Source organism: Capricornis sumatraensis, chromosome 7 (genome assembly GCF_032405125.1).
Source record: "Capricornis sumatraensis isolate serow.1 chromosome 7, serow.2, whole genome shotgun sequence".
Lineage (NCBI taxonomy): Eukaryota > Metazoa > Chordata > Mammalia > Artiodactyla > Bovidae > Capricornis > Capricornis sumatraensis.
In genome coordinates, this window is record NC_091075.1 from 103,936,203 (window position 1) to 103,950,458 (window position 14,256).

General features: G+C 37.4%; 1 protein-coding gene across 5 annotated transcripts in view; it reads left to right on the forward strand.

Annotated features, from left to right (window-relative positions):
* The window catches only part of PTPN13 (protein tyrosine phosphatase non-receptor type 13), a 223,528-nt gene that overhangs the window by 72,226 nt on the left and 137,046 nt on the right, over positions 1-14,256 (forward strand). For all 5 annotated transcript variants that reach the window (XM_068975016.1, XM_068975017.1, XM_068975018.1 and 2 more), the window contains 2 exons: positions 2,277-2,455; positions 12,223-12,288. In XM_068975016.1, the coding sequence (XP_068831117.1) occupies positions 2,277-2,455; positions 12,223-12,288 (245 nt within the window). The remainder of the gene's footprint in view (positions 1-2,276; positions 2,456-12,222; positions 12,289-14,256) is intronic.

A 14,256-nucleotide genomic window follows, 5' to 3' on the forward strand; every position in this document is an offset into this window, starting at 1 on the left:
TCATCTCATCCAGTTACAGGGTTTTCAATACCATCTCTTAGGGCAATGACTCCCAAAATATATCTCCAGTTCAGATCTTTCTCCTAGACTTGAGATCCAACTGCCTTCTTGACACCTCCATTTGAATATGTAACAGATATCTTCAACTTAATAGGTCCCAAAGCAAAGTTGAATTCCTACCACTGTCTGCCAGCCCTGCCTCAGCAACCTATGCTATTCCTATAGTCTCCTCACTCTCAGTTGATGACACACCATCCTTCCTGTTACTGAGACCAAAATCTTGGAGTCATTCTGATTCTCCTCTTTCTCACTCCACATCCAGTCTGTCAAGAAATTCTTATTGTAAGTGTCTCTGAAATACACTCACGTTCTAACAGGTTCTCACTACCACTGTGGCTCCAGGCCATCATCATCTTGTACCAGGTATCAGTGCATTGCCTTCAGAATTGTTCTGGTGTTTGTTCCATTTGGGCTTTCCTGGTGGCTTCCCTGGTAAGGAATCAGCTTGCAGTGTGGGAGACCCAGGTTCGATCCCTGGATCAGGAAGATCCCCTGGAGAAGGGAATGGCCTTTAGTTGCTAATTTGAAAGAATTGATCATAGGCTATTTTATTATGTCTGTGACACACATGAAATCTCAATATTATGAATAGCAAGGTTTGGCAAAGAAAATATTGTTCGACCTGATTTGAGTTCTTCTCTGACTGAATTTTGTGATATTTGTGCATGAGATACCCAAGAAGAAGCTTTAAAAAGAAAGTGTATAAAGTGGCTGAAAAGTAACAGTATACCTAGGCTTAACAGCTATGATGATTCATTGAAACTTATTTTGCCGTGAGGATTGTGAGTCTTGTTCTTAGCAACCTGAGGTGTGGTTGAGTTGGAATACGAGGACCACTGATCTGTAACTGGGCTTCAGGGCAGCACAAGGTACACTGACTGAATAAAGATGCATTCAAACACTTTTCTCTTCCTTGGCACAATTATTAAAGATGTTTCAAATTCATAAGAATGCAGGAGAGGGTATAGTTGCCTTTTTAACCTTCAAAGGAGGAATGAATTTTAATAGTTTAGTTTTTTATCAACATAAGTCAAATTCTGATGTTAGAATCTTGACCGCAGGTAGAGGTTTAAAAGTCAAAAAAGATCAATGATTCTCTTCTAATAGAAGTTGATTTTAGGAAAATATACTTACTGTATATTTGATAAGCTATTCCATAGACTTCTGTCAGTTTCTTATGATTTGAGTTAGATAGCAATATAACCCATTAAGATCAAATAATAATGTCACTGTTTGTCAGAGGCCTTTTGTGACTTTCCTGTAGAGATTTCTTGAGTCTGTAACTCAGTTTCATTTAGCAGTTACCTTAAAACCTATATTAATTTCCTTTTGAAATGTGAGGTCAAAATAAAATTCCCTCTAATAAGTCTGTTTTTTATTGAGCCTAATGTATATAGTTTTACTTTTAAAGGAAGCCTGCTAAAATTAAAATCTAAGGATTTTTTAAAAACCACTCTAAACTGAACTCTTAGGTGCCAATATAAACAAACATCTAAACAAAACAAAATTAATGACCTCATTGATCCCATGTGGTAGCATAGAAGCTATCTGAAATTCTACTGAAATGGTGAACAAATGGAAACTAGACAAATATACATATTGATGCAGAAAAAGAGATTTTCATTTTAGCTGGAAACTTTTACTATTTCTAAATCTGATGAACTCTCAAGGGAATTAGTTTCTGTCCGTTTCAGGAATCTGTGCTATAAATCAGGGACTCAACCTGGGATCCATAAATGGGCTCTAAGGAGATCCATGAACACCTTTTGCTTATAGGGTTTTATATTTATGGGCAGTTTCCTTGAAAGGGTTTCTTGATCATAGTTTTCACCAAATCCTCAGAGGAATCCGTGATCCCTTCCCCTACCACCAACATGTAAGGACTATTGATTCTTATTCATATCTCTGTATCACTGTGATGGAGTATTGAAACCAAGTTCAATCTTGTGACTAACAATGAACGTTCTCTAGTTTCTTAGATCTGCCATCTAGTCTAAGTTTGAAAGACTAAGCCAGATCCAGATCCATGGTGATTGATAATGCTAACAGTAGTAGATGCATGAAACCTTGTCTCTTTTTATGGCATGTTGATTTAGTTTATGTAACTGCATGTTATCTGTGACTATGCTCGGATATTCATTTAAGTGATCTATAATTGCTTAATTTTAAACACCTGTCTTTTTTTTTTCTTTTCATTCTGTGCGGTTACAAAGCAGTAAGCATAGCTGACCCTGCTGCTCTTGGCTTCATCATTTCTCCATGGTCTCTGCTGCTACTGCCGTCTGGCAGTGTGTCATTTACAGACGAAAATATTTCCAATCAGGATCTTCGTGCATTCACTGCACCAGAGGTTCTTCAGAGTCAGTCACTCACTTCTCTCTCCGATGTTGAAAAGGTAACATTAAGTCTTTTTTTTCTTTTTGGCTTGATTTTGTTTTGGTGAGTGTAAGAAAAGTAGACACTGGGCTACCCTACTTCAACCCTCTGAAAAACACTCATTGAATTCTAAATAATCATGAAATCACTTATATATGGAATCTAAAAAATACAACAAACTAGTGAATAAAACAAAAAGGAAACAGACTCACAGATACAGAGAATAAACTAGTGATTACCAGTGGGGAAGGATAAGAAAAGGGGAGAGGAATAAGAGGTACAAACTATTAGGTATAGAACAAGCTATAAAGGTATACCGTACAACATGGGGAATATAGCCAAATATTTTATAGTAACTATAGATGGAGCATAACCTTGAAAAACTGTGAATCACTGTATTGTACATCTATAACTTATATCATATGGTGTAGTATTATACTATAAGTGAAAGTCGCTCAGTCGTGTCTGACTCTTTGTGACCCCATGGACTATACAATCCATGGAATTCTCTAGACCAGGATACTGGAATGGGTAGCCTTCTCCAGGGGATCTTCCCACCCGAGGGATCAAACTTAGATCTCCCGTGTTGCAGGCAGATTCTTTACCAGATGAGCCACCAGGGAAGCCCAAGAATACTGGAGTGGGCAGTCTCTCCCTTCTGCAGGGGATCTTCCTGACCCAGGAATTGAACCGGGGTCTCCTGCATTGCAGGCGAGTTCTTTACCAGTTGAGCTACCAGGAAACCCCCCTGCTATTACAGTATGCTTCAACTAAAAAACAAAAGACTGTGTATTCCAAGAAGTTCATATTTATTTTAAGAATTCAAAGTAGTTTTATCAAAATGTATAGGTCTAAGGAAAAAAAACATGAAAAAAATGTGAGCCTTTATTAATTCAAGGTTTAAAATACTTATTAAAAGCCTGCTATGTATAAAACACTGTGCTTGTGAGGAAGATACAAAAATAACTAGAAGATAGATCCTGATCAATGTATATAGAACAATAAGGTAAATACAAGTAAATGCTGTATAGAGGGATAGAGTTTAGAAGAGGAACAATTTTCTGTTTAAAATGGTATGGCAGAGAAGGTTTTGTGTTGGTGTATGAAGAGTGACTAGAATTTAGAAGTCCATCCTAAAGAAAATCAGTCCTGAATATTCTTTGGAAGGACTGATGCTGAAGCCAAAACTCCAGTGCTTTGGCCACCTGATGTGAAGAACTGACTCATTTGAAAAGACCCTGATTCTGGGAAAGATTGAAGGTGGGAGGAGAAGGGGACGACAGAGGATGAGATGGCCGGATGGCATCACCAACTCAATGGACATGAGTTTGCATAAACTCCAGGAGTTGGTGATGGACAGGGAGGCCTGGAGTGCTGCAGTCCATGGGGTCGCAAAGAGTTGGACATGACTGAGCGACTGAACTGAGAATTTAGAAAATTGAAAATAGGTAGGAATGGGGATTCCACTCAGGGTTGCTGTGCTGTGCTATGCTGAGAGTCAGGGATTGTGCCCTCTGATGGGGAGAGTTTGGTCAGACGGGTTAGGCTGGAGCATCCCCTACGTGGAGGGCTGTGGTTAAAGGGAGACAAGAGGTCAGAATGAAGAAGACAGTGAATACTAGAAACTTAAACTTTCTTCTGGGATATATCTTTAGGAGAGTGATGTGATTTGTTACCTCCAAGTTTGATGCAAGTGGACAAATGAGATGAAAAACTATGTAGGAATCTAACTAGGGCATTTTAATAATCGAGGGAAAGAACTAAAAATTGTATAAGGCCTTGGGCATATAAAGGTGGGGATGATGGGGTTACAGTGGAAACAAAGCTGAAAGAGTTTCACAGTTGATTTGATGAAACAATGAAGAAGGAAAAGTTTATGATAGGAATATCCAGTCTGAGGATAGCAGTGCCATTGATATTTGAAGATCTAATTTCGTTGTCAAGGCTCTGAAAAGAAATTTTGGAATAAATATGTATATTTTGTGTAGCAAGCTGTGATAATTTTTATTCATTTTTGGCCATACCACGTGGCTTGTGAGATCTTAGTTCCCTGACTAGGGATTGAACCAAGGCCCTTGGCAATGAAGGCACAGTGTCCAAACCACTGGAGCACCAGGGAATTCCCAAGCTGTGATAACATAGATAGGGAACTTTGGAGAATTCAGGATTGGCTATAGATATCATTTCTCATATATCAGTGCATGTAAATGCAAAAACTAACCTAATAATTTCCCAGTAGTAAAATTGTTAAATCAGAGTATGTGCATTTAAAACTTTGACATGTAGTTGACCCTTGAACAACTCTGATTTGAACTGCACGGACCCCCTCATGTGAATATTCTTCCCAATAGTAAATACTCCAGTACTACACGATCCTCAGTTGGTTGAATCTGCAGATGCAGAACCACTGATACAGAAACCAAGCCTGCCTCTTCCACAGACTTTCTAATGTGAGAAAGATATCTTGAATTGATCCACTGATTATATATCTGAAATAAGACTGACCAGAATTGGTAGAAAATCTAGTTTTATCTACCTTTTATATTCCAAGAGCTGCTTAAGAATTTGGATGGTACATGCAAAGCAACCAGTGAATAGAAACCATAGCTATGAAGTGAAGGTAATGCTTAAGGCATTAACCGTAAGAAATTTCCCATTATGTGCAAGGAGGTATTTGCAAAGGACTTTGTTTAATACACAGGATGTACAGTGTTGGTAGTTTTATATCATGAAGGTGTTTATACTGGTAGTGTTTTATTAAACTGGATAGCATATGTGTAGCTAAGTATATTTAAATAGTGTGCATTCATTCTGTATACTCTGTGATTCCTTTAATAATAAGATTTTTAAAGATAGAAGTTAACTGGAATATTGGAGATAGGCATGATGTGTGTGTAAATTATTTAACCCTTGAGATTTCTGAATCTTAACTGAGCTTCAGAATATCTAAAAAGCAATGAAATGTACTAAGTTTTACGTGTCTGAGCACGTTAGGGGCAGCGTGTCCTTCAAACTGGGTTATCAGTCTCTCAGACGGGTCTGGTGACCTAAGGAAAACTAAGAATCTCTGCAGTAGAGTCACAAGTGTCTTAAGTTTTAAAAACTGCTGCTGAATTATAAGTAAGTTTTCTCTAGTTAAGAAAAAATTTTGCACAAGTGTTTATGAATTCTTCCTGCAAGGTATTTAAAATCCACAATTGAAAAACTGCTTAATAGGTGATGAGTGCTTTTCTGACTTGCTAAGGGCTTTCCCAGTTTGCCCTGTGATGTCAGAATACCCAGACAGTAAACTTCCCATGTATTTAGGTACAACTGTTAGATCCTGAGTTTGGGAAAGTGATTGAAGCCTCCCTATTATTTGGCTAGGTGTTCAGAATCAAGTGTTGGGGATGTGATAGGCATTGTCCCATTCCTACAAAGTTGCCAACTATATTCTGACATCTTGAGAAAGAGGATGGTAAAGGCATTTCATAGTTTGCTGAGTTAAGGATATACCATTTTTAACTTGTTCTCAACAAATGCTTGCTATTGATAGTATATGATTTTTAAAAAATATATGATACTTAAAGCCTAGCTTATGAATAATAATGAATACTTAGTAAGATCTTGACCCATGAAAATGTTTCCTTCATTCAATGAAACTTGTTTTGTAAACTGCTTATTCAGTTATATGAAAAAAAGTTTACCTTACCACGAGCTGTATAAATAGACACTTTGCATTTATTTGCCCTAAAATTTTACTTTTCCAGATAGCATGCCCCTTTATTTAAATAACTAGACAAGTTTATGTAGGTCACACGAAGCTTTTTGATTCTCTGGTTTTCCCTTCAGTGAGTAATTGTTTACTTCCTGCTTGCTTGGCACATGGTTAATTTGGCAATTCTTTTGAAATCATTTTCTTAGGACTAGTCCATGGGATTTTCCAAGCGATAGTACTGGAGTGGATTGCCATTTCCTTCTCCAGTGGATCTTCCTGACCCAGGGATCAAACCCAGGTCTCCCACGTTGTAGACAGATGCTTTACCATCTGAGCCACCAGGGAACGTTAGGACTAGAACCTGAATCAAATTCTCGTTTTGTTTTCTCTTCAAGATTATTGGACATGCACCGGGAATTCGAACTATATCCCTGGTGAAATAAAGGGATCTTAGGTTAAGTGTTTATTTTCACTAACTTACAATGTAAGTATCAGTAATTGTGGTTCCTACCAGACAGTAAAGAATCCACCTGCAATGCAGGGACGCAGGAGACCTAGGTTGGATCCTGGGGTTGGGAAAATCCCCTGGAGAAGGGAATAGCTGCCCACTTCAGTATTTTTGCCTGGAGAATTACATGGACAGAGGAGCCTGGCGGGCTACAGTCCATGGGGTTGCAAAGAGTCAGACACAACTGAGCTACTCACACTTTCACCATATCTATACTTCTTAAAATCAAGAGTCATCTTTAGAAGGATAATATGAGGAAACAGCAGAAACCTCAAATGAACTTGTTTTAAAGACCAAATGCCTTTAACCACACTACATTATTCTACATTTATTCTACATTAATTCTTACTAATCCACCCTTTCTCCCCTCCATTTGTTCCCATTTATCTGTAAATTTGAATGTATAGTTATTACAGGCATTTGAAGAAACTCCAGGGCTGTCTAGTTCTAGAGTCCAACATTTAATGACAAAATTAAATTACAAATTTAAATGCTAGGGTTGTAGATATGTCATCTCGCACCCACTAGACTGACTGACCACTATTAAGAGAACAAAAAATAGCACGTGTTGGTGAGGATACAGAGAAGCTGGGACTTTCATTTACGTTTCTGGGACTGTATATGGTATAGTCATTATGAAAAACAGCATGGCAGCTCCTCGGAAAAGTTAAAGCTAGAACTACTGTGTGATCCAGCATCTCCCTTTGGGTGTGTGTCCAAAAGAACTCGAAGCAAGGTGTAACTGGCAGGTATGGCATAGAACAGTGGTTCTCACATTTTATCCTGCATCAGAATTACCAGAAGGACTTGATAAAACACAGACTGCAGGGCTTACCTCCAGGATCTCTAATTCAGTAGGTCTGGGGCAGGGTCTGAGAACTTGCTTTTCTCCCAGGTTCCCAGGGGATGCTGATGCTGCTGGTTGGGGAATAACTCTTTGAGAATCACTGGTATAGAGCGGAAAGCTAAATACGATTGTTAAATGCTTAGAACAGTCCCCAGCAGAGAGTAAGCACCCACCGAGTATTATCAGTTACTATTATGTGGTGTCCTAGGTTCTGGGATAAAATGACGGATAGGACAAAGTCGTTTCATTCACAGAGTTCATATTCCAGCCCATTATAACTGTAAAGACAAAAAGCATATTTCTCTTTCCCATGGATTATATTGGCTCTTTCAACTCTGCATGTGTGTGTGTGTGTGTGTTTTAATGTCACATTTTCTTGTATCTTTATCTGACTCCTGCCTTTCCACAAGTCCACTTAATTGCCTAGATCTCTCAAGTCATCTTCCCAAGTCCAGCCATTCTACCCTCTCCTCTTCCGCCCTATTGCCAGGGCTATGGTAGGGTCCCCATTTCTTTTCTCTTGAACTTTTATCATAATCTTCTAACTTATTTCTGCTTCTTGACTATTTGCCCAACTGCTGTCAGAGTAACCCCTCTGATCATGTCTTTTTTTTTTTTCCTTCAAAAACCTTCTGCTTTTTTAACCCAGTTAAGTACAGATTCCTTTGCAAAACCTAGGAAACCTCTCCAGAGTTTGATTCCAACCATATTTCAACTCCTCTCTTTCATATGCAAAAGTTGTAGTCAGTGATTATTAAAGAGATTCTATGCTTTGTGGCTTCCCTCTTTTGTATAACAGTGCCCTTCCCCATTTCTGCAAACGCACATCCTAAGTACCAACCATTCTTTCAATGACCGTCTCTTGAGGACTTAGATATTCAATCCTATATTAGGCCATAGGTTTACAGAGATACTGAATAAAAAATAGCCTTTGCCCTCAAAGGGCAAGTAGTAATGTAAGTATCAGTAATGGAGAGACAGACAAAAAGCAATTAATAATAACAATAATGAAAATACAAGGCTAGTAGGTCTGTACGAAACATTAAGAGAACATGGAAAGGGGACACATACCCTGTATTCAAGGCTCAGCTTAAACTGGCCCTGCTTCAAATTTCTTCCCTAATCAGAAGTAATCTTGTCTTTTTTTGGATTTCGCTAAGAGTCGGATATGACTGAGCGACTTCACTTTCACTTTTCACTTTCATGCCTTGGAGAAGGCAATGGCAACCCACTCCAGTGTTCTTGCCTGGGGAATCCTAAGGACCGGGGAGCCTGGTGGGCTGCCATCTATGGAGTCACACAGAGTCGGACACAACCGAAGTGACTTAGCAGCAGCGGTACAAATTTACCACTTCTTTGTTTGATTCATGCATATATATTCTCTCTCTCTCTCTCTCTCTCTCTATGTATATATATATGTATATATCATATTTGGATACTTATTAAGCAGGAGTCTCCAGAGAAACCAGATCAGTAGGGTGTGTGTGTGTAAAGAGAGAGTTATTAGCTCATGTGATCATGGATACTGACAAGTCCCAAGATCTGTAAGATGAGCTGGCAAGCTGGGGACCAGGAGAGCAACACTGCAGTTCTGGTCTGAGAACCAGGAGAACCAAGGGTGTAGTTCCACTCTGCAGGCCAGAAGGCTCGGGGCCCAGGAAGAGTTGATATTTTGGATCGTGTCCAAAGGCAATAAAAAGTTGATGTCCTAGTTTGAAGGCAGTCAGGCAGAAAGAATTCTTTCTTACCTGGGGGTGAGTAAACCATTTTGTTCTATACAGGCCTTCCAGTGATTGGATGAGGACAACCCGTATTGGGGAGAGCAATCTGTCTTGCCCACTTTACCTATTTAAATGGCACTTTCATCCAAAATGCTCTCCCAGAAATACCCAGAATAGGGTTTAATCAAATATCTAGGCATCCAGTCAAATTGACACATAAAATTAACCATTATAGTGTGTGTGTGTGTGTATATATATATATATACATATATATGATCAGCAAATGTATTGTTTATAATCTATTTTTTAAATGTTATTAATCTTATATAGTCTTATATGTTATTAACGTAATTCAGTTCACATACTGACAAGTAAATATAATAAAGGACCTTAAAGTACTACCAGTATCTCAAAGAACCACAAATCAGAGTTAATATATTAAGAGACATATATTTGAGTATGCAGTTCATCATTTTTGCTAAAAGTATGAAAAATGTTTTTCACGTATGAGGCTCTTTGAAAAGGTGTTCCCATATGAGGTTCCTTGAATTCTAAACAGAAATGTGATACAAATAGTCTGCAACATGGTGCCTTGAACTTCATGCACATTTAATTGAATTCACCAGGCATGTATTGAATATCTACTATGTACAAGTTGTGTCAGTTGCTAAGAGGGATATTTAGATGTATAAAAAATGAGGCTCCCTCCAGGAGGACAAACAAGCAAGCATCCTAACTATGTTGCAGGTAGTATTAGTTAACTGTTTCATTAGAGATATAAATGAAATGAAAACTGTATTATATAAGAGAGAATGCTTTATACTGTTGGAGAAGATTTATATAACGTTTGTAATAGATAATAGCATCTTTGGGCTATCAATAATGGGTAGAACTTTTATTGACAGATAAAGAAAGAAATTCCTGGTAGGAGGAACTGTTCAAAACAAGCTGGGAAAGAGAAAGATTGGTTTGCCAGCAGAGAATTATCTTTTAGTTTTGAAGTGTCTAGGTGTGATAGAGAAAGGAGGGAGAAGAGAAGGAAGACTGAAAAATCTGTTTGGGAAATGGAGATGGAGGCAAGTCAGAGTGAGCCTTGTGTATCATAAAGAATTTGGAATTTTGAACATTAGGAGCCATGAAAATATTTAAAAAGAGGAACAAACTTTTTCTAATCTGTAATTTAAATGCTGTGAGATTCTAAGGATATCCAGTTTTATATGGATTTATCTCATGTATATCTAAAGAGGTTTGAGACAGTTTGTATAATTAAAAATAGAGAGGATAAAATGACAGCAAAATGGAAAAAAAGAAGACACTGAAAATGATATTGCAGTAAGATGGCTGCAAACAAAATGTTTGTGGTAAGATTATTCAGTACTGAGAGAGCCAGCTGAAAGTTTAGCTTTGAATCTCTTAACAGGAGAGCTGGAAAATGATTACTTAGAAGGATTAACTGTCAATTCTTTAGGTTGATAATCTTGCTTCCTGTTTCACCAGGGGAAAAAAAGTAGAAGTAATCAGGAGACTTCTCCCAAGATCCCATGACCAGATTACCCACATAAATTTTCATATTCTTTGCTTCCCTGCTTCCTAAGAACTGTCTGTGCTCCTCTGGAAGCCAACTCCTTCATCTGTGCATTAGCCTCCACTTCCTCCTGCTTACTCATCAGTGCTCTCCCAGCTGTCTCCTCTCTCCTGCAATTCCAGTTTTCCCTGTTCTATCCATATATCAGCATAAAAATATGTTGTCATTTTTCCAATCTTTAAGAAGCAACAGACAATGAAAAAGGAACCTTTTCTGATCCAGCTTTTTTTTCCATGTGCTACTACCCCATCCATTCTTGGTAAGAAAAGTGCTAATCAAACTGTAATGAGATTTTTTTTCTCTTTTCAGTTCAGCAAACAGCTTCATAACACATTCTATGGATAAGGCTAGTGGAAAGGAAGTCTCATATGTTGCTGTAGAAATGCAAAAGGATAAAACGTTGTGGGGGGAAATCAGACAAAAATGTATCAAAACTACAGATGATTTGCTCTTTTATTCATGATGTAAGAGTCAATTTAAGAGGAATATTTGCATGTACAAAATGACATATCCAAAATTGTTTGCTAAAACTTTATTTATGATAGCAAATTTTAGGAAATTTCTAATTGCTGATTAGTAACAGATCAGTTAAGTAAACAATACAGTAACCACAAAATATAGTTCTATGCAGCAGTGAAAAGAGTTAAGAGATTCAAAGCTAAAGAGACTCAGTGCCATCTCTAAACATGCATAACCTGTCTTGTTAAATTAAAACTGCAAGGTGTCGAGTAATGTTTTTAAAATTTCTGACCTTTTGTAAAAGAAATGGAAAGTCAGACTGTTTATTCATATTCTCTTGAGTTTGCATAAAGAAACTTTAAATAAGAAATGGAGGAGAATGGATACATGTAAGGTATGGCTGAGTTCCTTAGCTGTTCACATGAAACCATCACAGCATGTTAATTGGTTAACCTCAATACAAAATAAAAAGTTTAGAGTTAAAAAAAAAAAGGACTACTCATAGCAGACAGACTGAGGAGTTGGAAAATGAAATCTGTTCTGATCATTTCCAGTCTTATTTTCTGTTTTAAGCTCTCACATACATTTTTAATTTAAATTTATTTATTTTTAATTGGAGGATAATTGCTTTACAATACTGTGTTGGTTTCTGCCATACATTAGCATGAATCAGCCATAGGTCCCCTCTCTCTTGAACCTCCCTCCCACCTCCTACCCCATCCCACCCCTAGAGGTTGTCACAGAGCACCAGATTTGAGCTCCCTGCGTCATACAGCAAATTCCCACTAACTCTCTGTTTTACATATGGTAATGTAAGCTCTCACATTCTTTTATGCAAAATATGAAATGATGGTTTTCTCAAATCATGTGTTATGTATTCTTGGGAGCAAAAAGTGATAAATATATAGTACTTGCTAGATCAACTTTTTACCATAAAATGATTTTTTTTTTTTTTAATTCTATTCCTAGATCCATATTTATTCTCTCGGAATGACATTGTATTGGGGAGCTGATCATGAAGTACCTCAGAGCCAAGTGAGTCAAGCCATCACATTTGTACAACATTATACTTTTTAAGAAGTTCTTCTGTATATTTCTACAGTGTGTTGTCAGGCACACCAGCATTTCTATACTGGTTGTTCACGTTAATAATGTCTTCTCTCAGAATGAAATGATAAAGTACTAAAGAAATTATTTTTCTGAGAATGTTCTTAGAAATACAGACGTCATTAGAGGACGGTATGGCAACCCACTTCAGTTTTCTTGCCTGGAGAATCCACATGGACAGTGGAGCCTGGCGGGCTACAGTCCATGGCGTTGGACACAACTGAGTGACTAAGCACAAATACACAGCTGTGTTTCAACAACTCAGTGAAATATAGTAGCCTCTTCAAAATTAGAGCAAGAGAAATAGAAGTCCCCTTCATTTCTTCTAATTTAATGACTGATAAAGGGGAGTTGTCAATGTCTTTGATGATTCATTCTTGAATAGAGAGTGATAGCCTTTTCTGATACAAAAACCATAGGAATAGTAGTAGCTCTAACTACATATCAGAACTTCAAAATCATACCTCACGACCCCTGCAGCAGCAGACACAGATAGTAAAGTAATACTTTCTGGGGTCTTAGGCCCTGATGACCATGGGGCTGCTTCTGGTCTTTATTTTCTAAGATAACTGATTGCCTGAAGATACAATACATAATAGTAAATGTAACTGAAATTTTTTAAATAGCTATATTTCATCAAAGATATGGGCATATAGAATTGTTTTATTTTAGGCATTTAGAACTCAAAACAAAAATAACTAGGTGTGTCTTTTTATAATCAAATTAAGAAGCAGTAAGTATTTTAGGCTTTTATTCTAAAATTCAGACCTCTTAAGGTCCATGAAAGATGAATGCTAGTCTTCACCTTCTTTTGGTTTTCATTTTACATCATGAAAAATACTGTGTATTTACTTTCTCTCATTTCAATTCTATAAATATAAATAAGAAAGTTAAATTATTACTGGAAATAATAGTGTCATATTTTATGCAACCTAACTTACATGTAAAATGTGATCATATCCTATAATTTAACACTTTCTGTCTCTGGTAACTGAAAATAAAGTCAATATTTATCATGTGTAAATTGGAAGGGAAGTATATATAAACTTTTACCTCTATTTTACTATCAGATATCATTAATTGTTTTGGAGAAATATTTAATGTTAATTCAAAAGTATTTATTAAGCACATACTTTATGACAGACACTGTCCCAGACACCAGGAAAATAATGTCCCATGCCTGTGGAGTCCTGTCATGGGTATGGACAACCAAATAACCAGTTACAATGCAATGTGATAAATGCTGTGTTAAGAGGAATGAAATTGCCTGTAGTGCAGGAGACCCAAGTTCCATCCCTGATTTGGGACGATCCCCTGGAGAAGAGAATGGCTACCCACTCCAGTATTCTTGCCTGGAGAATCCCATGGACAGAGGAGCCTGGCGGGCTACAGTTCATGGGGTCACAAAAAGTTGGACACGACTGAGCAACTGACACGCACACGTGGGAAACCAGATGTGGAGCCTCTAACTAGACTTGGAGGGCTAGGATAGGTTTATTAAAGGAAGCTGTTGCTAAGCTGAGCTCTAAATGGTGATGTATAATATCCATAACGGATGAGAAGTAGAAAGAAAGGGTTACAGGGAAAGCATATGTTAAAACCAAAGCAGATGTACTATTTCAGACTCCAGTCAGCAATGCTCTTCTTACCACTACTTCGTATTATCAGTGTTTTTATTTTTAACCATGCTACTGAGTGTGCAGTGACTTATCTTTGTGGTTTTATGTTGCATTTCTTGGTATGGTCTTTGGACATTTAGATATAATAGTCTATAAATTATGTCAAGTAATTTTAAAAAATTTTCACATTCCGGCTTCTGTTTCACCAGCAAAATGAGAACTTATATTAAAATGACCTTGAGTCATTGCAATATTTGAAATCTCTTCTAGGTTATCA